The 27,236-nt window shown below is 41.7% G+C and overlaps 5 protein-coding genes across 5 annotated transcripts; 2 read left to right on the top strand and 3 right to left on the bottom strand.

Annotated features, from left to right (window-relative positions):
* Positions 1-831: 831 nt before the first annotated feature.
* Positions 832-7,334, bottom strand: BCR41DRAFT_419599 (nucleoporin subcomplex protein binding to Pom34-domain-containing protein). The gene is made up of 3 exons (XM_022029785.1): positions 7,101-7,334; positions 6,870-6,956; positions 832-6,757 (listed from the first exon to the last, which is right to left on the bottom strand). The coding sequence occupies exons 2-3, from the start codon at positions 6,881-6,883 to the stop codon at positions 904-906; spliced, it is 5,868 nt and encodes a 1,955-aa protein (XP_021884364.1). The 5' UTR covers positions 6,884-6,956; positions 7,101-7,334; the 3' UTR covers positions 832-903.
* An 80-nt stretch (positions 7,335-7,414) lies between these two features.
* On the top strand, positions 7,415-9,381 carry BCR41DRAFT_202535 (hypothetical protein). The gene is made up of 3 exons (XM_022019895.1): positions 7,415-7,593; positions 7,688-8,796; positions 9,165-9,381. The coding sequence occupies exons 1-3, from the start codon at positions 7,504-7,506 to the stop codon at positions 9,259-9,261; spliced, it is 1,296 nt and encodes a 431-aa protein (XP_021884363.1). The 5' UTR covers positions 7,415-7,503; the 3' UTR covers positions 9,262-9,381.
* A 264-nt stretch (positions 9,382-9,645) lies between these two features.
* On the bottom strand, positions 9,646-16,599 carry BCR41DRAFT_393213 (ABC transporter type 1, transmembrane domain-containing protein; the record flags this gene model as incomplete). Its single annotated transcript, XM_022028531.1, has 12 exons — positions 9,646-9,911; positions 10,025-10,819; positions 10,961-11,228; positions 11,336-11,458; positions 11,582-11,949; positions 12,051-12,641; positions 12,769-13,533; positions 13,648-14,187; positions 14,280-15,013; positions 15,150-15,619; positions 15,863-16,122; positions 16,230-16,599. 12 exons carry the CDS (start codon positions 16,597-16,599, stop codon positions 9,646-9,648), a joined length of 5,550 nt encoding a protein of 1,849 aa, XP_021884362.1.
* Positions 16,600-19,011: 2,412 nt separating this feature from the next.
* On the bottom strand, positions 19,012-21,933 carry BCR41DRAFT_300823 (calponin homology domain-containing protein; the record flags this gene model as incomplete). Its single annotated transcript, XM_022020596.1, has 11 exons — positions 19,012-19,236; positions 19,375-19,587; positions 19,707-19,913; positions 20,053-20,158; positions 20,265-20,341; positions 20,427-20,657; positions 20,796-21,114; positions 21,244-21,360; positions 21,451-21,529; positions 21,622-21,757; positions 21,901-21,933. The coding sequence occupies 11 exons, from the start codon at positions 21,931-21,933 to the stop codon at positions 19,012-19,014; spliced, it is 1,743 nt and encodes a 580-aa protein (XP_021884361.1).
* Positions 21,934-23,040: 1,107 nt separating this feature from the next.
* Positions 23,041-25,331, top strand: BCR41DRAFT_347598 (P-loop containing nucleoside triphosphate hydrolase protein). The gene is made up of 6 exons (XM_022023130.1): positions 23,041-23,193; positions 23,401-23,441; positions 23,566-23,928; positions 24,045-24,405; positions 24,513-24,658; positions 24,766-25,331. The coding sequence occupies exons 1-6, from the start codon at positions 23,106-23,108 to the stop codon at positions 25,165-25,167; spliced, it is 1,401 nt and encodes a 466-aa protein (XP_021884360.1). The 5' UTR covers positions 23,041-23,105; the 3' UTR covers positions 25,168-25,331.
* Positions 25,332-27,236: the final 1,905 nt, after the last annotated feature.

Genomic DNA, 27,236 nt, shown 5'->3' with positions numbered 1-27,236 from the left:
ACTGTTGCAAACAAGCTCAAAATAGGTGCTTTGGAATTAACAAGGTCAAGCTAAGGAAGCAGTGCGGCGAAGGCAAAATATGACTATTATTGTAATGACTTGCTTCCCAGCGCCCTAATCCCTTCATAAGAGCACTGTAAATGTAGAGATGACTATGGTCACAATAGGTATCGCCTTCATCATTTTCCATACAACGTTCTTCTTGTGACCTCAAACTAGGTTAATGTATGAAAACCTTTCTCAAAACTATGCTGATGACTCAACTCATTACAACTTTCATTGCTAGATGTGGCAACGTAGTGGCCACCAATTAGCCATTGGCCACCAGGCCCAACATCTGCATCTCTAAAGGATGTCCTTGTATTTGTTCTCCTGTTAGCGTTCCCTTCTTAGTGTCCGTTATTTGGGGAGTCATTGTCCCATTCAGACTGTTCGGCTCTAGATCTATTTACTATCCTTTAATGCATTTCATGTTTTGGACATTTTTCTTATTTCCATTCCCTTCTATATCTTCTCCAGGCATTACCCAAGGTACATGTACTGAAAATATTCACACTCCAGTTCCTTTGACCTTTACAACATGCTTATTGTTCAATTTCCTCTTGACAATATTCAATTACTTCTTGCCCACCATTTGACCAAGTACGTGCCATTGTCTCAGACAAAATCGGATTGCCTGCCTACCAGCAACCCTAAATACTACAACTGAACAAGGCACCATTGATCCTTAGAAAGAATAAAGCGAAGCAACATCATAGTGCTTCATTAAAAAGAACACAAGAAGCTAATAATTTTGTTTTATTTAATTTTTATTTAATATTAGAGATAGTTCCTCACCATCTGCTTTTCCCCAACTCTTCATACCATCAAATATGATGCACGCTCTTTTTTAATTCTCCACTTTTATTGAACGATGATCTTGGTTTCCGCAAAGTTCTTGATGATCGGGATCATGATGTCCCGCAGTGATCGCAGCTGTGTATAGGCTTCTTCATTCTCCTTCACCACCGCGAGAGGCACGTTTTCAAACCGCTGCAGCATGCGCTGTGTTGAATTCAAGGTCGAGACCAAATCCAGACACTGATCCTGAATATCGCGTCTCACCGCCATATCCAATTGTGGATGATACATGTATAACCCTAATTGTGTTGCAATCACCACAAGTGCGTCCTCCAGTAATGAAATCATACGGCCTGATGACCCGGTGATTGTGGAGAGCGTTGCAAATGCGGATTGATCTGATTTGGAGCTGACAGAGGTTATATTGGTGCCTCCCGTCAAAGAAGCTGTAGGGATAGGTGGTGATGATGCGCTCGTTTTCGTTGCTGTTAATGCAGAGCTAGCAGTCGTTACAGTAGGTGCTGGAGGAGATATCGTCGAGAGGTCTCCAAAGCATGCCAATTTGGAAGATGTCTTCGAGCTGGCCGCTCCACTACTCGAGGAGGATTTGTTTGTGCTCTTTAGACCATCATCGTCTGCTGAATCCTTGAACAATCCGGCGCTGCCTCCTGTCTTGCCTTCCAATCGAGCCTCCCATTCCTTTAGCGAGGTGATTGCATATTGTACCAAATCAAACATGGTACCAATCGATGCAGGCTCATACACAGGTGTGTTGGTAATTGGCGCAATTGTTGTCTTCCGGATTGGCCATTCCAAATTGGACTTTGTCAGGATCACAGCGGGATCTGTCCACGTCAAGATAGCCGAAAGTATATTCCTAACTACTGCCGCAAGCTTGCCTTCAACCAATGTCGACAGTGCAGAGCCCCCGGCCTCCTTGTCCTTGTGCTCTTCTCTGGTGATTGGCACAATCACAGATGCCAGTGTATTCGGATGTGTGAATAAGTGGACTGCATGTTGTAAAATAAACAGGGATCGATCGAAGAATGCCTTGAGGACATCTCCTCCCCATGACTCAAGACGCGCATCGTGCTTTGATAATTCGTAAAACAGCATCGTAATCCGCTCCATTTCTTCGAGTTTGGCACTTGTGAGCGACCCATCAGTCGATGTATCTAGGCCCTTGCTGATTTGGTTTCCATATAACTGAATAAACCCAATAAGCGATTGCAAAAATGCATCACTAGATCCCATTGAACGCAATAGACCCGTGACCGTTGCCAACATCATACACCAAGCGTGGTGCCAATTTCCTCGATCACCATGAAGTTCATCTAGATGTGCGATCTCACCTCGCTGGATCAGTGGTGTCAGACCATTGTGTGTCAGCATAGACATCACTCCAGCGTCACATAGGTAAGCTCCCATCTCCGGAACATTGGCTAGCGCAAGAACAAAATTAAGACTGCTCTCAAAGAAGGATGGACGACTGTCATATTCACCAGAGGAAACACTCCTTGCGAAGAGCTGAAGGTTGAACCGGAAGACGTCAGCGTTCCGTAAAATGGGGATCCAAAGAGCCGGATGAGGGTTCCAGACTGGATGGCATAGCTCTTCCAATAGGGCAAGCAAGACCACAATAGTATTTGAAAGGTCGTATTGTCCCAAAAGATGACTTTCTACTACTGCACTAAAACAGTTGGCGATCAATGGTAGGAGCAAGATAGCAGATTTTTGAACGCTTTCTCGATCCGCAGAATCCAAGCTGACCAAGACCTCTTTGTCATGCAAAGCTCGGTAACAGAAGAGCAGTGTTAACAGTAGAGGCCGATGTGCCGACTGTCCTTCAACAGAACTCTGGATTGTCTCCAGCACATCCATGTCAGGGTTCTGAATCAATTTTTGCAACCTCGTGACAATTTGTGGGAAATAAGTAGCCAAATTCTTCTTGTCGGAACGTTTTGCAGCTGTAGAGTTTTCGATCACAGACTGTAGAAGCTGACAGCAGTCCTGGCGCGCCATTCGTAAAACAAGACTACCATGCGTATCGCGTCCAATATGCTCTAGCAAACAGAGCGCAAACTGATAATATGTGCCTGAACCAGGAGCGGTGTTTGATTTGTTTGTCCAGACCGACATACCCAGATTGCTAGAGACCACTTCGACAAAAAAGCGCCACGCAGAAAGTTGTTGAATCTCAGAATGAACTATAGACCAATTGAAATTAACATACAAGATAGACCGCAAAAACAATCGTTCTTTTTCGTGTCCGCCCCATTCTAGTTTGAACTTCGCTTTCGCCAAATCAAGCATGAAAGACTCTCCTGGTAAATGGTCCGTATCATATGTCTCGTCCCACCTTCTGACTCCCAGTCTGAGATAATTAAAGGGCGAAAGTAGCTCATGGCTCATCTGTTTGAGTTCTCGGTGACGCTGGAAATGATAATGAATGATGGGTATAGTTTTGTTCCATTCTGAAAATCGTCCCTGATTGACACTTATTTTGATGAACTCTTTGACGCTCGTAGGCAGAGATTCCAAGTCTCTGCTTGTAACGCCCGATGTAGCATAGTGGAAATGGATCGCAAGCGCAAAGATGCGTAGGGCATGGCCCCTTGAGCGTTGGTCGGCACTGGCGGCTGAAATCCTAATCACTTGCTCAACAAGGTCTCCACCATACTGGGAAGGTGCCCTGTCCCAATCTGCAAGCTCCAGATCAGTGTGGGCATCAGGGCGTCCCAAGATCCCTTCGAGATCTTTCCAAAAGGCTTCATTCTCTTGCAGACTTTTGATCAAAACAGCATGATCTTTGGCGTTCTGCCATAAAACATCCAGGAAGTGAAGTACGTGAGGCAATACTTCGGGCTCCTTGTTCAAAACTACCCTGAAATCATGAAGGATACCAAGGGCCTTTACTAAAACAGCATTCTTTGCAGCCTCTTTGAATTGACTCTCCGGGATTGCTGCAGAAGAGTCTACACGGTCGTTTGACAAAAATAAGATGGCCAGTCCCGGCTGTGTCGTCAAGGTAATGGAGATGAAGCTCCAAAGAGCAATACGATAGTCAGGCGATTGATTGTCGTCATTCAACTTCTTGACCAATGTCAGGACCAGCTGTCGGGCTTGATCAGTCTCTCCAAGGTATCCCACAAAGGATGGTCTTGTCTGCCACTCAAAAGTCAACGAGCACAGCAACGTTAACACATCTGTCGACACTAATGCCACTCCCTCGCCACAATTAAAGTTCGAGTATGAAGCTAGAATCTGAATCAGTGATGCATTGCTGCGACCAACAGTGCGATCAATCATATACACCTCCAAGAAAGACGGTTGACCCCCTTTGATTTTGCGGTAACGGAGTAAGCTCTTGACTAGCGATAAGCCTTGCATGACCATATTCCAAACCTCAGCCCTTTCTTCAATGCGAAGGTATTTTGAGAAAAAGGCAGACAAATCGGGACCTGTACCGATGATGGAAACCAAGGGAAGTGTAAGCTGTTTGCCACCATCATATAAAAAGCTATTGATAATATAGTTTTGCAAAGTGTTGAGGCCAATATAATCTGCAACAGCATCTGATCCGTCAAGCAATGGCAAGTCGTTTAGAGCTTGGTTGAAAATTTCAAGGATTGTTGATGCGATGATGAATCGATTCTTGATGTTTTTGAAGTACCAGCTCTCATAGTTGATGAAAATATCGTTCAGGAAATAAACCAGACATGGATAAAGGACCTCAGCTTTGAGGCAGCGAAGCTCCTTTGAGTCCCACAGCTCCATTGCTTGAGCATTGAATATCAGCTTCTGAACGAGGCCCAGGAACGCCAATGTTACAGAGTAGTCGCCCTGAATACATTCGAACCTCGCAAGGATATTATGAGCCAATCCGCTGGTCTGGATCCGACTCAGTCCCGTAAATTGAACTGTTGTAGTGATGACAGATGGCAAAAACGATGCTTGCCTCAGATACAGCCAAATATCCTGTGAAAAGGTCTCGCTCAACCAGGTGAAGCATCTTAGACAAGAGCCAATGACGTCTAGGGGCGGATTTTGGAATCTTGAGCACTGGTCGAGAATGGCAAATAAGGTGGGAATTGGCGAGATCTTGAATTCACCCTCGATGAAGAAGTTAATCAATTCTGCCGTCACTGTGCGATGGCGAAAAACAGACTGAAACAGATCCAGGATCGCTTTGAGATGCGATAATTCAACGCTAGATTCTGAAGAATAGTCTTGAATATTGGCTTGACGGAAAGCATCAAGCATAATGAAGCACAGATTCCATCCAGAGCTTTCGTGTCTCCATTGTACTACATGCGCTTTATTTTCAGCGGAAATCAAGCTTCCCTGCGTCTTCGCAGGGATCATCGTGAAAGGTCGGTCAGGAGCGATCCCAAGAGGGATTGATTGTATGGCTCTGATGATTGTTGCTCCTGTATCTGGATGAGCATCAACTTCAATCGACGGTGACGAGAGTGGTACGAGATTAGACAGCGTTGGGAGGTTGTGGAAATAATGAACGACATGTTTTGCGGATACCTCATCTCCAGAGGCAAGGGCGCTTAAAAGCTGCATCATAGGTTCAAACCGGATTGGAAAACGGCCACGAGTTGTTTCCAAAACCTCTCGAGTCCCTCGTCCCAACAACGGTGAGACTTCCCAAACACCTGTACATAGCTGTTCTTCATCTGTAAGCAAGTCTGTCAGGCAAGTTACCAGCCCCTCAAAATCTTTGATCATATTGGGTTGATGATCAAGAAGGAAGAGCTCAATGAGTAAGAAGAATATCCGCTTATATGTTGGCCGTTCCTCCGAAGCCTTGCCAAAATAGTCGTTGGAAAACAGCTCATGAAGATACTGAAATACCTTGAGTGTGTCTATGCTAATAAATGTGAGTTGTGCCGCCAACCGAGTTGTCTCTGCTTGACTGCTCCTATTGGCGCTGTTTTGTTGTGCGACGATACGTGCTGAGAGGACGCTGGACCAGCCTAAAATAAAAGGTCCTAGTTCCTGCTGTCGTTCTGCTGCTTGAAGAGCTTTGTTAATAGCTTCAACCTGAATATCCGACTGGAATGTATGGCTGCCAGAATCGAGCGATTCTTCGATAGACATGTTGAATAAATTCTCGAGGTCGAGTGATACAACTGATAAAATAACGCATAGGAGGCACACATCATCCCACAGATCAACTGCCTCAAGCCTGAACCTTCCCTTGTTATTTTGCTGCTTTCCGAACTGAGTCTTCAAGAGAGTTGTGAGGACAGCTGCTGGGAGATCGGTCTTGGGGTCTTTTCCTGCATATGCGAGGGCAATCATAGCTTCTAGTAATGTGCATTGCTCTGTTAAGGATTGAGCAATCCAGAGATCAAAGTATTCTGTGTTGGCGGTGAAGTACTCTGGTACTATCTCAGTGACTTTAGTTGCATATTGCTGAAGCAACCTTTTGATTACTACAACACTCTGAGACAGGAGCCTGTCAACCGCTGCAATAGATAAGATTGCATACGTATGTTGTTTGGCCAGGTTAGCAATCAATCCCAAGGTTGCTACCAGAGATGTACGTTCCTTCCAATATTCTGAAATAGCCTCTAAGACATGCTCCTCCGTAATAGTCTCTGGGATATCTGCTCCTGTCACTGTAGAAATCCCTTCAATGACCTTAAGTGCTTGAATCTCATCCAATTTAACTGCATCGCTTAGCCGTTTCGCCAAGTTGATCTGAGTCTCTGTGTACTTTTTGCCGTCCGAGCGCGTGGCAGTTGCCATACCAGAGCGAGCTGTTGTGGAGGATGGCTTGAAAGCTTCCATTCCGAGCTCTATATCCTTGATTGGCCCTTCAAGAAGTGATTTGAGTACTCCTAAATCCAGTTCAACCTCCGTGCCCTGTTTTGATATAGCAACTAATATATCTGAGTAAGATCTTTTTTCAAAGAAAAATAAAAAAAAGATAAAAGGCAAGGGTATTATTGTTAATCAAGAGCTTATAGCGATATTTTACGCAACAATGCTTTTGTTTTCACGCATTAGCTCACCTTTGAGTAGCCATTTTGAGTGTTGTACTATGCTGAGCAAGATAATGTAGGTTATCAGGACAAACTTGCTACTGCTAGTTCTTGTGTCTTTTCTCGAAGGAAAAAAAAAAAAAAAAAAAAAAAAAAAAGATCGTTTGAGGACAATTAATTGAGAAATCTATTTTGTAAATGAATGCAAGCCTAAGACACACTAGGACATGTATTGGACAGAAAATGTGATGCGATTCATACAAAGGGAAGTTACGCGTTGTCAAAATCAAAACCGTGAGAGAAAAGTAAATATTTTTATGGTCGATTGTACGAAGAAGAAATAAAAAATAAAGTAAAATAAAGGAGGAAAGTATGAGAAAGGAAAGAAGAGAGATGAAAGAGGAAAGGGAGGAGCGAAAGCAAAGGTGGGAGAGAGAGAATGAAGAAAGCGGGTGGATGTGGACACTTTGATACAGCGATAAAAAGAGGAGTTTGAGTGTGAGGTGGCGCGGTATGGAACTAACAGCTACGCGATATTTGTGTTTGTTTATGACTGCTAAATTGCAGTCTCTTTCAAGTTTAAGTGTATCGTAGAAGAACTCTTGCAGGAGAAGAAATATCCCATAAGACAAGTCTTTTGTATTATAATGGTTCTTCCTCATTCATGCACATGAAGCCATTCAATCTTCAGACTTGGAGGACACATACTCATCGTGAGAATCTCTCTCATGTCCGACAAGAATCAGGACTCGAGGCAAGTCTTTTTAAAAATAAAAATAAATAATACATGTAAAAACACCATCGAAATGAATATGCATCCATTTTAAACAATAGCTTTCTTTTTATAGTTCCTGCAGACACTACACGAGTCAACTGTATCTGAGGATATAAATGAAGCCATCTTTGCAGCAAACCCTCTGACGACAACAGCCACTTTCCAAGGAGGACCAGGTTACCACCCTTATATACCTAACCAACACCATAATCAATATCATCAGTTGCAATCCTACAACACAAAAGCGACAGCTATAGCCGCAGCTCTACCAACTTTTCATCCTTCCTCTTCTTCTTCTTTTACCGCCACTACTACAGTTGGCCCTACTACAGCTCGTCTTATTGGGTCATCAGAACCAGGTCAAGTCTTGGGTCTCGATGGAATTGATCTGCTTCTCAAGAAACACGGCCTATTATTTCCCGGTGACATGATCGATTTCTTTGGCCCCCCAAGCAGCGGTAAAACTCTGATGCTCTACGCCATCATCATTGCTACTATCTTGCCCAAAACTTGGCGGTACTCGACCAGTGCCCCCAATAATCCTGTCATTCCTCTTCGAGGCAAAGCTAGAAGCGTCGTCTTCTTAGACATGGAACAGGGTTTTGATGCTCAAAAGTTGAAGCACATGCTTTGTCGTGAAATTGAAAAAAGGGCCATACAGTATCAACAAGAGCAACAGCAACAGCAACAGCAACAGCAACAGCAACAACAACAACAACAACAACAACAACAACAGGAAAAAGAAGAGCAACAGGAAGGACTAGAGTACAATTATAGCCCGGTCAATGTCTATTCTACAGAGATGCAGGCCAAAATCGATCAATTGGCTCTTTCATGTCTCAGAAACGTCCACGTTTTTCGTCCACATGATGCCATCTCCGCAATCGTCATCCTCCGGACCTTACCCTCCTATATTGCCCGCAGCACTACTATGAACTCTGTCATTCACCCTACTTCCACCACCAATCCATCATCATCGACAGCAGCAAGGGCAACAACAACAACAATGCCAGGAATACTAGCTTCATCAAAATCAAAACTTAATCCCCCGTTTGCTCTTCTGGTCCTCGACTCGCTTTCTTCGTTCTTTTTCCTGGAACGCGCTCAATCCCATGCCCTGACCATTAACAAAGTCTCTCGTCACAACCGCTTCACAACCACCTTAGTCGATGCCTTGAATAGGTTAGTTGCTCGTTGGAAACTCATCGTTATTTCCACATCTTGGTCCCTACCTCCGTCAGCATCAGCATCAGCATCAGCATCATCATCATCAATGGGCTCTGGTTCTTTGACGGCCGATTGGACTATTACGGATACATTAAGAGCGCGCTTTAAGTATCGTTTTATGATGCAACCCAGAACACTCCAAAAATTTATTTCGGAAGACGACTTGCTTTGTGAGTGGGAAAGAAGGCAACAAATCCTGTACGAGTTTCAGCAACAGCAACAGGGGCTGGAGCTAGATCCGGAGAGAAAAATGAAGGAAAATGAACAGCATCAAAGGAAAAAACCACGACGAACATTAACCGAAAGTAGCCATGATCTAAAAGTAACAATAGAACCAAAATCTGTATTTCAGGCACAAATGCTTATCCCTTCCTCGGAACATTCACGTCGACCAGAGCTTTTTCGATTCTCAATATGTGATCGAGAAGGTTTTTCTTCCTTCAGTGTGCCAGAACTCCAGTAAAACCTTGAGTGCAGTTATAAGTATAATGACAACTTCCTGTCGAAGTTACTAGAAAAAGATACTTTTTGATTCAATCAGAGAGAGTAAGAGCAGTGGCAATATATTATACATTTATACATTTGTATTTGTATAAACATACCCTTTAATAGCGCCAAACAACTTTGTAAAATATCAAGATAAAACAAAATAACGATAATTACAATAGAGTAATAGCCTCTCGTTTTTGCTTAATAGCAATGTTTGGGATGGAATACGACAAAAGCATGTGTATGGAGTGGATCGAAAGATAAAATACTGTAATAGAACGTCGATAATAAATGTAATAATAATAATATAATTGTTTAATACGCTCTGGCAGCCATTTCAAAGAGTGTATCACACTCGCCTGACTTCTCAACCATGTCGCGGAATCGGCTGGAGGGATTCGTAATAAGATTAATGGGACTATCAAATTCCACCACATGTCCCTGTTCTAGAACTAACACTCGGTCATAATCCATAATTGTCCTCAGTCTATGAGCTACTGTGATCAAAGTTGAATCTCCAAGCTCATTTCTGATGGTCGTCTGAATCTTCTCATCCGTAGCAAAGTCCACACTTGCAGTAGCTAAAAATCAGTCGGAAAGCACAGGCGTAAGATGTCAGTTTTAGGGTCAGAAGACATAAAACTGTAGCCACATACTCATAAAGTCATAATCATCATTTGCTTCTTGATCATACCTTCGTCCATAATGATAACCCTACTTTGACGAAGCAATGCACGGGCCATGCACAATAATTGCCGTTGACCTTGAGAGAAATTATGTCCGCCATCACTCACAGGGCTATCCAGATCCTCAAAAGGATCATCTGCATCATCTTGCATTGAGACTACTCCTTGCAATAATCCATTGGTTGGCGCTGTAACGCAGTCTGTGGCATCGGTTTGGTTCAGCGAAGAGCAAAGAACACGTGGTGAAACAGGGTCAATAGGGAGCAGTCCTCCGTTGCTGTCATAATGGCCATTAGCATTAGCAAAATGCATTCTGGCCCCATTCAACAACTGTGGTGTTGTTCCAGGACTCGTCCTTGGCTGCTGCTCCACATAATCGCCCTGAATGCTGACAATAGCAGGTCTATCGGGTGCTGTGGGTGGGCAAAGCGCAGGATGGAAAGGATCGTTGTAGATAGGACCTCCAAAGTCGGGAGCAGGGGCGGTTATTCCAGGATTCATATAAACGTTTTCAGGTGCGTCATGATGGTGTTGGTGAGGATGGCCAAGTAGATGGGCATGTACATCATCATTCATACCGAAGGGATGGCCAATATATGTGAACGAGGTAGGATGTGGTATGTTTTGGTGATTTTGATAGAAAGCGGCGTTGATGCCTGGAGGAGAACTTGACCTTGACCCAGTCCTGGATCCTCGAGCCTTCACAAGGTGCACGCGACGCAGTGCTTCCCATATTTCATAGTCTGTATGCTCCTGGAAAGGATCCAGGTTGGATCGAATAGTGCCATTGAATAGCACGGCATCTATATCACGCAAACAATAGCAAAAGATAAAAACAAAAACAGAAATAAAAATAAAAGCAAAAGATGGAAAAATCAGATAACGAAAAAAAAATATATATACATCTTCATGAAACTTATACCCCAAACATAGCCCATATTTACCTTGGGGTATAATAGTCAAGCGGCTGCGTAGATCCTCAAGACCAATCTTTGAAATATCAATGCCGTCAATGACAATTGACCCTGCAACAGGCTCCATGAACCGGAACAGAGACAACGCCAATGTTGATTTTCCGGATCCTGTTCGTCCGACAATACCAATCTTTTCGCGTGGTCTAATACTGATAGAGATATTATGGAGGACAGGGCCCATATCAGGAGCATATTGCATTGTCAAGTCCTTAATCTCGATCTTTCCGTCATATGGCCACTAAAATTTTAAAAAAGAACGAAGGAATAGTATTAGTCAAAGTACTTTGAGAGAACGGATGGTCGACCACTTTGTACAAAAAAAAAAAAAAAAAAAAAGAAACATACGCCAGCTGGTGGACGAGACTCTTCTATAATAGCAGGCGGCTCCTGGGGCATCTCCAAATATTCATTGACACGCTCCACACTGTTTAGGGACATTTCCATCTCAGTGTAAATACGCACGAGCCACTATGCATCATATGCCATAAATAAAACGCAAGTGTTAGTATTTATAGCATGCTAGCCGTAGTTCTTACACGCTATTTTGTTCGGCACTGCGCCCTGTTTTGACGTCGAAGATGGATCGCTTACATAGACTAGTCCCATAAAGTTCATGGCAGATCCCAAGCTGAGACCAGCCCAGCCTGCATCCAGATGCTCTAGATTGAGCAAAATCAAAATCCCTGCAACAAAGCTCACCATAGCGCCCATAAAATCCACCCGAATGTTGAGCCAACGGTTACACATCCATAAAAAGTAGTATGGAGCGTTGTTATTGTCAAGCTTGACAAGGACCTCCTCCATAAACCTGGATTCGACACCAAACGCACGAATGGTGGACACGCCTACAAGTGTCTCACCAAAATGACTGTACAATGGCGATTTGGTGACAGACTCAATGCGTTTCAATTCCCGACTGGAGGCAATGTAATAGGCCCCAACAAAGAAGTATGCCAAGGCTATTCAAGTTTGTCCAAAAAAGAAGATAGTAAGTAAGTCACCAAATATAAATCCTTTCCTCTTTCTTTTTTCTAAAAAACAAAAACAAAACCCAATTTACCAATAAAGAAAGCTGTGATCAGGAAGCTTGGGGTGACAAGCGAGATCATTAAAATGACAACAATAATTCCAAGAGTATCGGACAGCATACTCCCCATCTTATAGATCATTTGTCCATCAATGACTTCAAAGTCTTTAGAAAACCGGTTGATGATACGGCCAATGGGGGTTGTGTCAAAGAATCGGATGGGTGCGCGGATGATAGACACTAAAAGCTCCTCATAAAGAGCTCGCGACGCTCTAAGGGAACCGTAGAACTGCCAGAACATCCGGACGATAGTCAAGAAGACTGCCATCAAAACAATCATTGCATAAATACCAATGTAAAAATCCAAATCAACTGAATCCTCATCGCCATCGTCAGACTGCCCCCAACGCAAGACTCCAATCATCTTTGCCGAGATTTTGTAAATTGATTCATCCGAAGAAGCAGGATAGGCAGTGGACCATTCTCTGATCCATAAAACCTCTGCAATCCCAAGAAGCTTCACGACCGTAAAGATAAAAAGTAAAACAAACCAAAACTGAGGGCCTCCACAAGCCTTCAGGTACATGTTGTAGACAAAAAGCTTCACCTTTCCACGAGAGCGCGCTAATCAAACGTTGCAAAAAAAAAAAAAAAAAAAAAAAAAAAGTTAGTCATGAGTGATAGTTTTTTGAACAGAGACTGAACCTCGCTTTTACCATAAAAGCAATTCCTCGTTATTTTCGTTCCTTACCCTCTTCATCCACAAGCTTCTTGGCCTCTGTGGTATTCTTCTTCTTTGGAGGGACTGCCCTGAAAGGAATATCCTTTGCAATAATGCCATGTTCCGAGGTAAGCTTTGCCAAATGAGATGAGCCCTGGTCTTCCTCCATCCATCCATTTCTTTCTAAAATCTCACTCAAAAGGCCAGAACGGATCAACTTGACAGGGGAACCTGTCAGAGCCAATGAGCCTTCCTTCAGCAGCACAACATAAGATGCATCCCGCAGACACAGGCGGACATGATGTGTTACAAGGATTCTTGTCCTGCCATTCATCAATGGGCCTTTTAAACAGTGTTCAAACAAGTGTCTCGCCGTGTGCGCGTCCACAGCAGAGAGACAGTCATCAAACAGCAGGTGTTGAGCTCTTGAGTACATGGCGCGCGCGAGAGCAACACGTTGCTTCTGACCCCCAGATAGTGTGATGCCTTTTTCGCCAATTTCAGTCAAATCACCATGTTCAAAGACTGCGAGGTCTGGTAGTAAAGCACATGCTTCCAACACATGTTGGTATCGCTCAATCTCCAAAGGAGATCCAAACAAAATATTTTCTCGAATGCTCGCCTGTTGAAGCCAAGGGTACTGAGAAACATAGGCAAGTGTGCCCGGGATATAACCTGTATTAGGATTGATGATCTTTGATTTGCTCCGAGGCATATCAACTGAGCCAGAAATCAAATCCATTTCTCTTAACAGTGCCATCAAGAGCGATGTTTTGCCAGATCCTGTGGATCCACCTATAAAAGAGGGAGGTAATTACATAAATATAAAAAGCTAGAACTGAAGCGAAATATTGAGACAGTTCTTACTGCAGCCCGTGCTTCTCCTCAATAATCAACAATTTGACTTACAGACCAAGCTTAGTTTGCCAATAGGAAAATGGATGGTCAAGTCCTTCAACATGAATGCCCCTGAATTCGAAGTGGAATTGGAGTGAGCGCCTTGTTGATCACTCGAATTGGCGGAGGCCTTAGTATGCCATCTAAATGTGGCATTTGTAAATCCAATTGTGCCTGTCGTCTGATTTTGGTTCGACATTTTCATGAGGCTAAGAGCCTGGTTCTCAATGACCTTATCTTCCTTGAGAGCCTCATCCGAGTACTTCCAAATCTCGCCCTCATTCAAGAAAGCCTCGATTCGCTTGATACTAACTTTAGCTTCCAGCAGGTCTGTGACCATACCTGGTAAAATGTTGAGTGGACCCCTGAGAAGAATGAAAATTGCCATCGAGGTAAAGGCCACACGAGGAGTCAGCTCCTTGTGCTCCAGCTTGGTATAAGAAGTAAAGGCCATCACCGTGACTAGTATAGGTGAGCCGAACCAGAGCAGAGTGAAAAGCGTATTGATAATATAAAGACGGACAAAGCGACGGAGCTCTTGGTCACGAACCTCTGAAGATGTAGCGTAAGAATAGTAATAGTGATTAAGAATCATTATATTCAAAAACATACTACTTTTCAAATCATAAACGTAATAAACATACCCATGATTTTCCTATGAATATTATTCTCCCAGGTGAAGAATTTGATCATACGGATTCCTTGCAATAGCTCTGACATCATTCCGACGCGACGGTCCCGAGTTTCCATCAGCTGTTCCTGGATTTTTGCGTATTTTTTGGCAGCAAAGTGGTGAATAGGAAATGTCAAGAACATGACAGCCAAGCCCACTAGCGATGATAGCTCGAGTTCCCGGTAGAGCATCACCAGTGCAATAGTAATCTCGATAGGACAAGTATACAAATAGAAAATAGACGACCCCACACTGGCAACACGATTGGCATCCACAGCCATCAAATTGGTGATCTTGCCTGTGTCTGAACGTGCCCCCTTCTTTGTCCGTTCAGAAATGATTCCAGTCATATCTTTACGCCGCAGGGACTTTGCATAAACCTCAGCGCCCAGCATTGAACGCAAACGAATGTCCACACGCCGTCCATAGTAAAGGTTTTGTCCAAAGGTTACACTCTTAATGATGTCGCTGATCAGCATGCCGAAAACATAAAGATATGCTCTTTCTTTAGGCTCTGTCTCTTCTACTCCATTGTCTTTGTCTTCAATGTAGCCAAGTAGCTGTCCGAGGAAGTAAGGCATCCCGAATGACGCAATAGATGAAATAACACCAAAAATAAAGTTGATCCAGATATCGCGTCGGTTACTAATATAGATACGCCAGAGTAATGAAGGTGGACGTTGTTTTTGCTGCTGAAAGAAAAGTCTAGAGGCAGCAAAAGAGAAAGAAAAATAAAAGATAAAAATAAAAAAATAATGTCAAGTTGGTGTCAAGCATTAATTCATGTTCTTTGATTTCATCCAAATGAAAAGGAGCCTTTTTTTTTTTTTTTTTTTTTTACCTGGTTCGTGCAAAGATTCTGTATACTGGTCTAGCACGCATCCTGTCAGTCAAGCTGGGCAGGAACGCCAACTCGAGAGCGCGATCATAGCCATCCCACATCAGTTCATTCATCCAATCATAGGTAATCCAGCGGATGAATGAGGCGTTGATTTCAGGCGAAACCTTGCGGCCTTCAAAGTAAACGTCAGGTCCTTTGCTCGTAGTCATGATAAAATATGCAAAGATTGTAGATAAAGTTGCATTGACAATTGCTAGCATGAATTCAACTTCTACTCTCTGATATTGCTCCGGGGTCCTGATATTGTCCGGATCCTCATCAGTGCTAAGGCATCTATAAGTGGTCCTCAGCCGCAGTATGGCATTGACAAACGTGAGCATCGAGAATACGATAAGCATCCTCCTGATCCGAGAAGGCGGCACGATATGCCGCGTAAATGCCGCCAACATACACAGTATGAATGTATACGACTGAAAGCAAATGAGCAATAGAGCACAGAAATGTAAAGATACCACGTTAGTCCAGCTTCGTTAACATTGAGCTTCCAAAGTGAACAAGAGAAATCTTTTGATTTTGTGGTACAATGAATATGATTAATGATGAATTGAAAATAAAGAGTAGTGTTTTGATTCATATGAATAGTGAGCCGCAGCTTGATATGGCCATATCTGTCTCTCGATATTATCATTCATAGGGAGATGAGACCGACCTACCCAAACAAATGCCTGTGTCACTGGCATGATGAAACGATATGCGGGTAAATGAATGTGTCCTGGTTGCCCATGATGGCCACCTATCTCCAAAAATCTCCAACGCACAAGTACAAGGGCCATGAACCCCAAGGCCTGGATTAAGGCCACAAGGATAAGAGCAATGTCACTATTGGTAGGATGATTGACAAAGGATTCTGGCCTTGGATCCCTATCGGAATGAGCTTTTGGTTGTAATAGCAACTTTACGTCTTCAGTTGCGTCTGTTGCCAAGCAAAAAAAAAAAAAAAAAAAAAAAATCGAGTTAGCGAAACCTTGTGGAGTATTCTCAGATTGTAGCCATCTTTTATTATTACTATTTTTTACATACTTGAGTCTGCAGACAGAGCTCTAGACAATAATACCCCCTGTTTTAATGCAGGGACAAGTTGTGTTTTGCTTCCCCCGTTGACATGTGGTGTTGTAGTCATATTGCCATCTATATTACTATGATTAATGTTATTGCTATTATCGTTATAGTTGTTGGAGTTGTTGTAGTGATGACTATTGATGGTATTACTGGCAGTAGTGATCGCGCTATAGCCATTGTGTCTATTCTGATTATCTTGTGAATGGCTAAGCAAAGGAGATGTGGCAGAGGCTCTTGCTCCTATTCCTGCTGCAGTCCCTGAGGGACGATATTGTTCTTGTTGTTGATGTACCACGCTTTCGCCCACTTGCTGAGGCTTGGGTGTTCTCATGCAGTGTTCAAGCAACGGCCGTGCTCCACATATTGTAAGAGTCAGGACGAGAAAAGTGAGAGGAAGACTGGTTTCGAAAACGATTTCACGAAAGCATGGTGTGAAGTCAAGGGTATCATTTGTATATGGGCCCTAATCAAAAAAATCGACCAAAGCAACCGCGCAAGAGCCATTGTAAGGAACGAAGTTGTGGCTGCATAAGTTTCCTTTGCTGTCGGCTTTTTTTTTTTTTTTTTTTTTTTTTTTTTTTTACAAGACAGATCAAAAAGCGAAAATCAAAACATACCCAAGGCTCGTTGCCACACCAGGAACTCATGTGGGGGAGTATGTATCCAATTCAGGTATTACAACGATAGCTGGTTACTCTCCAAGTGTTCTATTCTTTTTTTTTTTTTTTTTTTTTTTTTTTTTTTAAAAAAAAAAAAAAAAAAAAAGTAAAGAAAAAAACGAAAGAGAGAAACTGCGAAGCAGTTGGAAAAAGACAGGCAGTCGATGACTAAAACCACGACTACGCCTTCACACTGTTAAAAGCTATGCTGCAACTGTCCAAGTTTTCAAAATAAAATAGAAAATAAAAGATATGGGACACCAGAGATAATTTTGGACAATCGTGAAGAACGGAAAGACAAGAATAAGGGCAGATCAGTTGTTATAGATGTGAAAGCAGCAATGAAAGAGTAAGGAAAAAAAGAGAGTGAATGTGTAAATATGAATACATTCACTCATACAATGACAATGTTGTGATGGATAGGATAGGATGAGATGAGATGAGATGGGATTGAGCCGTCTATGAATCCGGATTGAGGTGAATTAAAAAGAATGCTTAACAAACGTGCACTCTGATACTTTAGACACGACGCACGCAAGCGCAAAGTAACAATAATAACAATAATAACAAAGAGAAAGGGAGGAGACAAAAATGAAGCTGAAGGTGTGTAAGTATGTAGGTACGTGGGGGTGTAATGAGAGAGTGATAAAGAGAAAGAAGAAGGGTAAAAGAGAGATGGTGGTTGCAATAGAGGAGTGGAGGAGTAAAATGAAAAAGGACCATTTTTTTCTCCACAGGATTACAGACCTACAGACCTGCAATGGCCCCCATCAATGTATCCTGACTGTTTCCCTCATCTCGTGTCTTTATCTCTCTGAGATCTCTTGAACACCAAAAAGCAGAATCTTATGCGATGGTTATATGGGAGCAATTGGTACACTAATGTTCTTATTGCAATGGCAATATCAACACAGGTAACATTGGTTTCCCCCTTTCCTTCCTTCCTTCCTTCCTTCCTTCTTGATGCTCTTGATGTTCTTGATGATGAAAAAATAAAAAAAAAGAAGTTTACTGATAAAACCTTCTGCTGAACTGATATGGTTTCGAAGTCCTCTGGAGCGATGTCGACCATATTTGGAAGGATGGCAAATGTGTGCCAAATGCAGACACACAGACTTTGTACACAATATGAAGCAAAGCTCAAGCTCACACTCTCGTGAACAAGATAGACCTCCCATTTTATGTAAAAAAACCGATTCTTCATATCTTTTTAATGATTTCCCTCCTTGGGACTCCCGTTTGCTTTGGACTGACTCCATCCTGCAGGAAAGGGAAAAAAATACGCAGGATGTACCATTCCAAAGATGGCTTCTCTCGACCGAAAAAGGTTGGCATATTAGTCTGCTACGCCCACCGGCATTGAATTACAGGAATCAAGCACACTATGCTGTTGATGCACTGAAGAATTGAAGAGATTTCATCAGGAAGTGGACAAATTTTTCCTTGTTCTTATTCTTTTCTGTGTCTTCTGCTTTTTCTATTTTCCTTTTTTTTTTTTTTTTTTTTTTTTTTTTCCAAGATGGTAATCATGGCCAAACATAGTATACAAACGTCTTTTCTTTTGTTTTATATACCTTGTACAGTCCAGATAATCAAAATAACAGCGTTTCAAACAAAGTATAAACCAAATTAATAAGTGTTTACATTAGAAATCAACATGACCGTGGAAAAAAAAAAAAAAAAAAAAAAAAAATCCTTTACAAAGCGTAATCTATCTGATCGATCTGTCTTTTTTTTTTTTTTTTGCCGGCCGGATATGTATCCGCACCATTTGTAGCTCGGTCGCATCTTTCCGATTTAAAGCATTGAGCGTAGGACAAAAAAAACGGAATTCCCTGCATGTTAGAAAACATCCTCCCGTGCTCAGGGCTCTTTCTTTCGCTCTTTCTCATGACACCTTTTATATATCATGTCATTGAATCTGAAGACTAAATACAAGAGCACAAGAAAAAAAAATATTCCCAGGACCACTTGTTTATTTGTTTTCCAGATACTGACAGTTTAATCAACCAAGTCTATTGGTAGTCGTGACTCTTTAGCATTTTTCTTTGTATCAAAATCTACCTGCTTTTAATGAAGTCTTTTTATTTAAAAACACTGTCCAAGTAAGCCTCATAATTATATCCATTCCCAGAATCATGACGAGGCAGAGTCGACTGCAAATAACTGACAACTGCAGGAGGAAGCATCGACTGCCTCAAATCAAGTTCCGTCACAAACGGCTTATCAGCAGCAACAATTCTGAACGACTCACGTACTTGATCACTCGATGTACGATCTTCTGTGACGCCCACCATGAAATTGATAAACTTTTTTTTTTTTTTTTTTTTTTTTTTTTTTTTAATATAGAAAATATGGAAAATATAGAAAATACTTTAGTTTGACAATCTTTCATCTTTCATGGGATAAGCTTTTGAAGAGCCTTTTTTTTTTGTTATTCATTTTACCTGTTCAAATGAAACTTCAGGCGCTCCTTGGGAGCATTGTGCAAATACACCCGCAAAATCTTCATCTTCGTACATGATGCCCAAGCTGGCTAAGGCTGCGTTAAATTCGCCATATGACAACGAGTTGGTTTGGTTATTATCAAAATAACGGAAAGTACTTTCAAACTCCTCGAGTTGTCCAGGCGTCAAATTTGTCATGTTACGAGACACAATCTATAGTTCATAAACAATAATAAGCACAGTTGAATGAATGGGCTTAGATCATTAAACTCGCCTATAAATTCTAAAAGAGAGAGAAGTAAGGCATTGAGGATTTTATGCAAAATAATTACCTGATTCGAAATGAAGGCAGACTTCTTTTGCATGGCCTGTTCCAATAAAGCAAAGTCAAATGACAGATCGTCCGCACTATAGATGGTGTAGTCATTTTCTTCAATGTTGGCTTCAACACATTGATCATCCAGTCGCTGGATCTGCTCCAATGTGTCTGCCAGTGGCCCGAGACGCGAATCTAAATGACGCACATGGTTTAGTTGGAGCTTTTGTAGTTAATTTGAAGAAAGGAAAAGAGAGGTCAACATGAGTTATGTTGTAGAAAGATTAAGGCTATTAACTAGCTCCATTCCAGCCGTTCTCAAACCAAGCAATTTTTTTATTTTTTATTTTTTTAAAGCTTACATCCAGGTCCCCGTCTAACACCGTCAGCTCATGTGAAATGGCATTGACCTTTGCTTGGAAATCGTTGGCTTGCTTGGCGAAATCTTGACGAAGCTTTTCCTTAATACTACCATCCGATAACAAAATAAAAGGTGATAAGTAGGTAATTGAAATGCAACATATTTTATAGTAAGGACGTGAAGGACACCAATATTGTTTCGCAGTCTACCCACTCTCTGATCTTGGCATTAATGAGTCGATATCTCTTTTCTTCAGCAATCAAAAGATTCTTCCAGAAGTTATCCAGATCCTATAAGGAAGGAAGTTCGACATATAATCAGCGTGGATATTGGACCATAGGATGGCTACTCACTGCGCTCGTCGGAAGTACCTACCTGGAGTGTCAAACCTCGGGGAGGATGATATGGCTTAAGCTCGTATGTCTTGAGTTTAGTCTGGATATTACCGAGTAGAGTATCGACATCACGCTTCTCAGCTACCCAGGTGCGTTTCAGAGACGTTTTGTAGTTATTGAACTCGATGGATTGTCTCTTTGCATCTGCATAATCACCGCGGAACGTGGATGATTCCCACTCCGCCTTCTTGTTATGGATGGCTTGCATGAGCTATGTAACAACAAAAAAAAAAAAAAAAAAAAAAAAAAAAAGAAGGATCTTGCGTTTGAGTTACATATTTTTAGCCATTAGTGAATTGGATCCCAAGTCATATACAGTATATATCAATCTGATTAGTATAAAGCCTACCGCCTTGACACGTCTTTCATAATCATTCTGCATTGTCCATACAGACTCCATGACTTCAGCAAACTTTGCGACACGACGGCCAGCTGTATCAACCTTCCCGAGTTCTGAAAAGGCATGGAAATACTGAGCAACATAGGTCATAATGGAACGCTCATCAGGTTTGGAAATGTCGCATACATCTTCAACATCCAGCAGCTTGGGGATATCTAGATGCTCTTCAGCAACGTCGAAAGCCAGTTGCGTGTTGCCGTGTCTGTCAGACTTATCTAATGAATCAAAATCCAAGAGATCAGGGCGATGGCGATGGATCAATGCACAACTAGAGATTAAACAAGTCGGATCGAATTATAGTTAGAAAGGCAGTAAGAAAAAAAAAAAAAAAAAATTAAAAAAAAGAGAGAGAGAGAGAGAGAGGGAACGCAGGCAAAAGATAATACAGTAACCTTACAATGCCAGTCCATCAGCCCAGCTGTAGGTGAAATCCCTGACATTGACTTCTCGGTAGGGCGCAGTCTTGCGCTGACACCATAGTAATAAACCTTCTTTGGCGCTCAGGCCTTCTTCACTGTAGAAAAATAATAATAATAAAGCATGGCGTTAGAAAAGGACACCTGACTGTCTTATTTCTTTTTAATATACGTTGAATGTACCATACCTGATATCAGCGATAGTAAATCTCAGAATTAGAGTCCAGATCATGCCCAAAATCAACTTTGAATTCTCATCAACAATATCTATAGACGATAAGGAATAATGTCAGTACAGCATCTTTCCAAGAAATACAGTGGTATTAAAGAGCCGATAATACACGATGCACAAAACACACCTTCGGCACCAATATTAGTGAGATTGACTCCGCGGGAACGAATGAACTCCAGGCACTTGTTCACATTTTCGACTTTCTGAATACGCATCCGGGATACCTTGTTGTACCGGCCCAGACTGGTATCTCCAATAACTTCCTATCAAAATATTTAGGACCAATCTCATAATTAGGTACATTGTTTCAATTTATGATCGCTTCGATCCTGGTTCCAGTTCGATTTATCTCACGTAAGGGATGCAAATAGGTCAAAAAAAAAAAAAAAAAGAAAGTTGTACTTACCAAGAGCTGGATCAAAGGTACTCCATCAGACATCTGCAGTAAGTTTGAAATCTCGGGATATCGGCCCAAGGTAAGTTTTGTATTCACCCTGTGAAACAGAACATTTTCAATAAGCATATTTAGACCTCCCATCAATTCAAAATAGCCGTCCCAACTTTTGAACAAGTTCATGATTATTCGTCATAACTATTAATGGGAGCTATTACCATTTTGTGAAGGCTAAGCAGATATATAGGTAAAAGAAAGTACAAAGAAAGATCGGAGAGAGTATATTAAATTGGATACATTGGAGTGATGAATTAATGTTAATGCTCTCCATGAACTTTTTTGCTTCATGACATCAATTGCTTCGCGTGTAATTGGGTCGCAAAAGCGTCACTGATTCAGGTACATATCACAAACAAACCCTCACTTACTTTTTTGTTGAACAATCTCCCAGGCTTTGTCCATCACCCTGGCTATATTAATGCGAGGTGGTTAGACAATAGAAGACCTTTTATCAGCTTTGCAATGGTTTTCCATATTTTATGATTTATTTTTCAGAAAAAACGCGTTTGAGATACTGGCTGCACCAACAAGCTAGCCAATTGATACAACAGAGAAGTGAACTATTCACAGGTCGGACATGTTTAAGATCTTGTTATATCAATGCTTTTACTGTTATACCTGTATCCTCAACAACCTGGTTGGCGGCGTTAGAAGGTTGAAAGGTACTGCCGGAATGCGGGGGTGCTGACATTGCGTAAGAACGTGAGGTTGATGTAACAGTGAAAGGAATGAAATACCGCAAGAATACTACTTCAATGGCGATAACAGACTGTGGGGATGAATGAATGTGAATAAATGGAGGACGTGAGCAAACGAGCAAGGAGTATGAAGAGGAAAGACAAAGGGCTTAAAAAAAAAAAAAAAAAAAAAAAAAAAAAGCATAAAGAGAATAGAAATACAAGCTGGAATCCGAACTATCATACAATCATTTGCTATTCACAAAATATATTCATGTCCAACTAACCATTGTTCAATTATAAAAATATGCAGATATAGATTTTTCAGTGGCTTATCCTGGTGAACTCTCCAGTAAGCAGTCACTTAAATGTTTTGCCTCTCTTTTTTGGCCTTTTTTGAAATCTTCTCGGAGCTCTTTCCCTGCCCGGTCTTCTTCTTTTCGCTTCTCAGTCCACCCCTGTTGAATCAATTGTTTCGCCATGTTCTCGCTCCGTACCGCCCACAGACTCGGCTCTAAGGTCGCCACTCCTTCCACCCAGCGCTGCATCTCGACCCTTGGTCGTAGCAGTAAGTATTCAATTTTACGCGCTCTTCGTCAACTTTTTTTATTGGTTTGGCGTTAGAAGACGCCACCGAACTGATCAGCAAATAATTGATCATCATGCAGCCCAACTCATCGTCTCATGCTTGTGTCAAGTGTTATTCTTGCCATAGTCAAGATTGACTAATGTTGGCCCTTCCTATTCATTCCTTTTTAAATCTGTTCCTAAATAGTGCTTGCCACTAACCCTGCCGCTCTTGCTCAGAAGGTTGCTGTAAGTATTTTCCATGTGGGATCTGATGGATCTACAGGTCTATACAACGCTCAACTTGGTTTCTAATACGATAGAACTATACAGACTTACCAATCCACTTACTGTTTTGCGATTACATTGGTAGTCCTCATTGGTCAGGCCCTCTGTTCGTACCGCCATTGCAGTCCCTCGTATGGTCATTCGTCGCACCATGGCCACCGATAACAAGTTCTCACGTAATAAGCCTCACGTCAATATCGGAACTATTGGTCACGTCGATCACGGAAAGACCACTTTGACTGCTGCTATTACCAAAACTCTTGCTACCAAGGGTCAGGCCCAGTTCATGGACTACAACCAGATCGACAAGGCTCCTGAGGAGAAAGCCCGTGGTATCACTATCTCGACTGCCCACGTTGAGTATGAGACTGATAACCGCCACTATGCCCACGTTGACTGTCCTGGACACGCTGATTACATCAAGAACATGATTACTGGTGCCGCCCAGGTAAAGCGTCAAACAATCCATTTTAACCTCTTTGAATTTTGAATTTGTAAATTTTACTTTAAGATCCGTCCATTGCTGATGTCTCGCTTTTTTTTTTTTTTTTTTCTTCCTCTAAGATGGACGGAGCCATCATTGTCGTCGCTGCCACTGATGGTCAGATGCCTCAGACCCGTGAGCATCTTTTGCTTGCTAAGCAAGTCGGAATTAAAAAGTTGGTGGTCTTCATCAACAAGGTTGATGCAATTGATGATCCAGAGATGTTGGATCTTGTTGAGATGGAGATGCGCGATGTTCTCACCACCTATGGGTTTGATGGTGAGAACACCCCCATTGTCATGGGATCTGCTCTCTGTGCTTTGGAAGGACGTAACAAGGAGATTGGTGAGGATGCCATCATGAAGTTGATGGCTGCTGTTGATGAGCACATCGATACCCCCATCCGTGACTTTGAAAAACCATTCTTGATGCCTATTGAGGGTAAGCTATATTGTTTAACTCTATTTCTAATATCATCGGTAAAGGATGAGACTATATATCAACAAAAAGAAGAGACGAAAGGGACTTATAATGGGCCGTAATTCTAGATGTCTTCTCTATTTCTGGTCGTGGTACCGTCGCCACTGGCCGTGTTGAGCGTGGTACTATCACTAAGGGTGCTGAAATCGAGATTGTCGGTATGGGCGCTAGCTTCAAGACCGTATTGACTGGTATTGAGATGTTCCACAAGGAGGTAATGATTACCAAAATCGAATCATGGAAGATACTGCATGCTGCTGTAAAAGAGTGACATTTCTGACCAGCTATCCTTAAAAACATCTACTGGAACCAATAATATAGCTTGACCGTGGCCAGGCTGGTGACAATATGGGCGCGTTGTTGCGTGGTGTTAAGCGTGAGCAGCTCCGTCGTGGTATGGTTTTGGCCCAGCCCGGCACTGTCAAGGCTTACAAAAAGTTTGCCGCTTCGTTGTACATCTTGACCAAGGATGAGGGTGGACGTCATACTGGATTCTTGAATAACTATCGCCCTCAGATGTTTGTGCGCACTTCGGACGTCACTGTGACCTTGACTCACCCTGCTGAGGAACAGGATGCTGAAAAGATGGTCTTGCCTGGAGACAACGTCACCATGAACTGTGAGCTCGTCAACGGAGTTCCATTGGAGAAGGGTCAGCGCTTCACTATTCGCGAGGGTGGTCGCACTGTTGGCACTGGTGTTGTTGCTGAATTGATCGAGTAATTCCTTTTTACGCACAACACACACATTTACACATGCATTCACTCATACAAACCCCCAAAGAACGCCTTGTTCGTTTACTCAATTCACTCAATCTTGTTACCGGCAACATTAATGCATGCGTTGTTTGGATCTAAGAAAGCCATATGTAGAATAAATAATCATACTTTTTTTTTTTTTTTTTTTTTTTGAAGTTGAGAATATGCATTGAAAGCTTTTGACTTTTGAAATAAAAAGTGCTTCGTTTATCGATAAGAAGAGCATGGATTTGTTCGGCTGATTTCTTGTGCGAGTTTGCTAAAAGTCTATATTCTATAATGTTTTCTTCTAAAAAGTGCCACGTTCCAAGTCTCGTATAATTCTTTCGGGATATTACGAATTTGACTTATTATTATTACTTTTTTTTTTTTTTTTTTTTTTTTTTTTCAAAGAAAAGGGATAAAATTTTTTTAAAGCGACATTTCGTGTTTGTATAAGAATTTCGCTCCATGGGATCTTGGCTTGGCTGGGTATTACGTTGCACAGGAAAAGATAATTAACCTTACCCAAATGTGCTTCAGGCAAACGACGAAGCCTTGGTGAACGGAAACGACAATGGAGCAAGGAATGAAGGAAGGAAAAGAGCGGAGTGATGAGAAATACGAAGTTAAATATTTGAGGCGGTTCTTTCTGATACACTGAGAAAAATTGCTTGAGCTAGATTGAACAAACAAGGTATGAGCAGAATATGTATGAACGTTGCATGTTTAGCTTATTGATATGCAATACCGTTGCCATTGTTATTTGAAAATTAAAGAATGATGACAGACTAAACAAACAATAGTGCACATGTATCAAAAGCACGATCCAGATGAATAAGATTTATTAGATTAGCATCTGCAAGCACATGGGTGAACAAGAAGGCTTGATGAAGATGGTCCGCAATGTCCATGTACTTTCCGAGTCTTCTAATTCAATAGATATTTCAAGTTTCATGTCGGGTCGGATGAAGACTTGGCGGAGTGGTCCGTTCGCTCAAATGATTTTTTAACTTTTAAAGATTGAGCAATGGATTTAATCGTAATCGACGGATTGAATGACGCTCTCCCAAATAACAACTGTTTCTTTTTTTTGACGCAAGTCGGTTGGTAAAAAGAGAACAGCTGTGTCCAAGACTGTGTGTTGCTATTACAAGGGTTAAACATGTGGTTGCTTCCAAGAAAATGTCCAGAGACATATTACACCAAATAAAACCAATTGTACCTGAACCTGTTCCTGTGTTTGTAGCGTCGCTATTCTCTTGAAGGACACTGCGGATAGGTCTCATTATCTGAATCAACTGTTCCATTCACCTTTGTAGTCAAAGATGCTTAAAAGACAAAGATAATAGTGAAAAGAAGACGATTCGATGATGAGCAAAGGGCGATAGGCATCATTACAAAATGATCCTTGATTTAGTTACTATTTTGATTCTTTTTTAACCCCAACAAGTCTTTATGGGCTAAGATCACGATGATGGCGATCATCATGATGATTCTAAATCGTAGGCATCTATCCAAAAATGAATAAAGTAGACCATTGTAAGCAAGGTTCGCTTATATTTTTAATACATTTAACGGCCTTGGTCGCCATTTGATCCGGATAGCAGAGTAAAAATTGCTCGGATCCCAGCAAGGTTACAGGCGTTAAGATACATCATTTGTCCAAACAAAATAAAATGATCATTGTAAAGTATATTCACAGCTTTTCTTTCTTTCTTTCTTTTCTTTCTTTTCTTTTCTTCCTTTTCTCTTCTTTGTTCTGCCATCCATTTTCAGGCATCTTCTTCTCCCTACACAGCTATTTTTTTCTTCTTTTTATTTCACGCACACATACACATACACACACGCCAATATCTGAAAAAACGTCGTGAAAAAGACTCTTTCTTTTTTTTTTTTTTTTTTTTTTTTTCTTCTTCTTCCCTTTTTTACTGTTCTTTTTAACTGACTGTTCCTGGTGGTGTCATTTTTGACTTGTCTGTCTGTCTGTCATCCTCTTTGTAGTTTAGTAGATAGGGTAAATAGGATAGATAGTCATCAAAAATAGTTGTTGTC

The sequence above is a fragment of the Lobosporangium transversale genome (genome assembly GCF_002105155.1).
Source record: "Lobosporangium transversale strain NRRL 3116 chromosome Unknown BCR41scaffold_6, whole genome shotgun sequence".
Lineage (NCBI taxonomy): Eukaryota > Fungi > Mortierellomycota > Mortierellomycetes > Mortierellales > Mortierellaceae > Lobosporangium > Lobosporangium transversale.
Note: the sequence above shows the minus strand (reverse complement) of the source record. Positions and strands in the feature narration are given on the sequence as shown.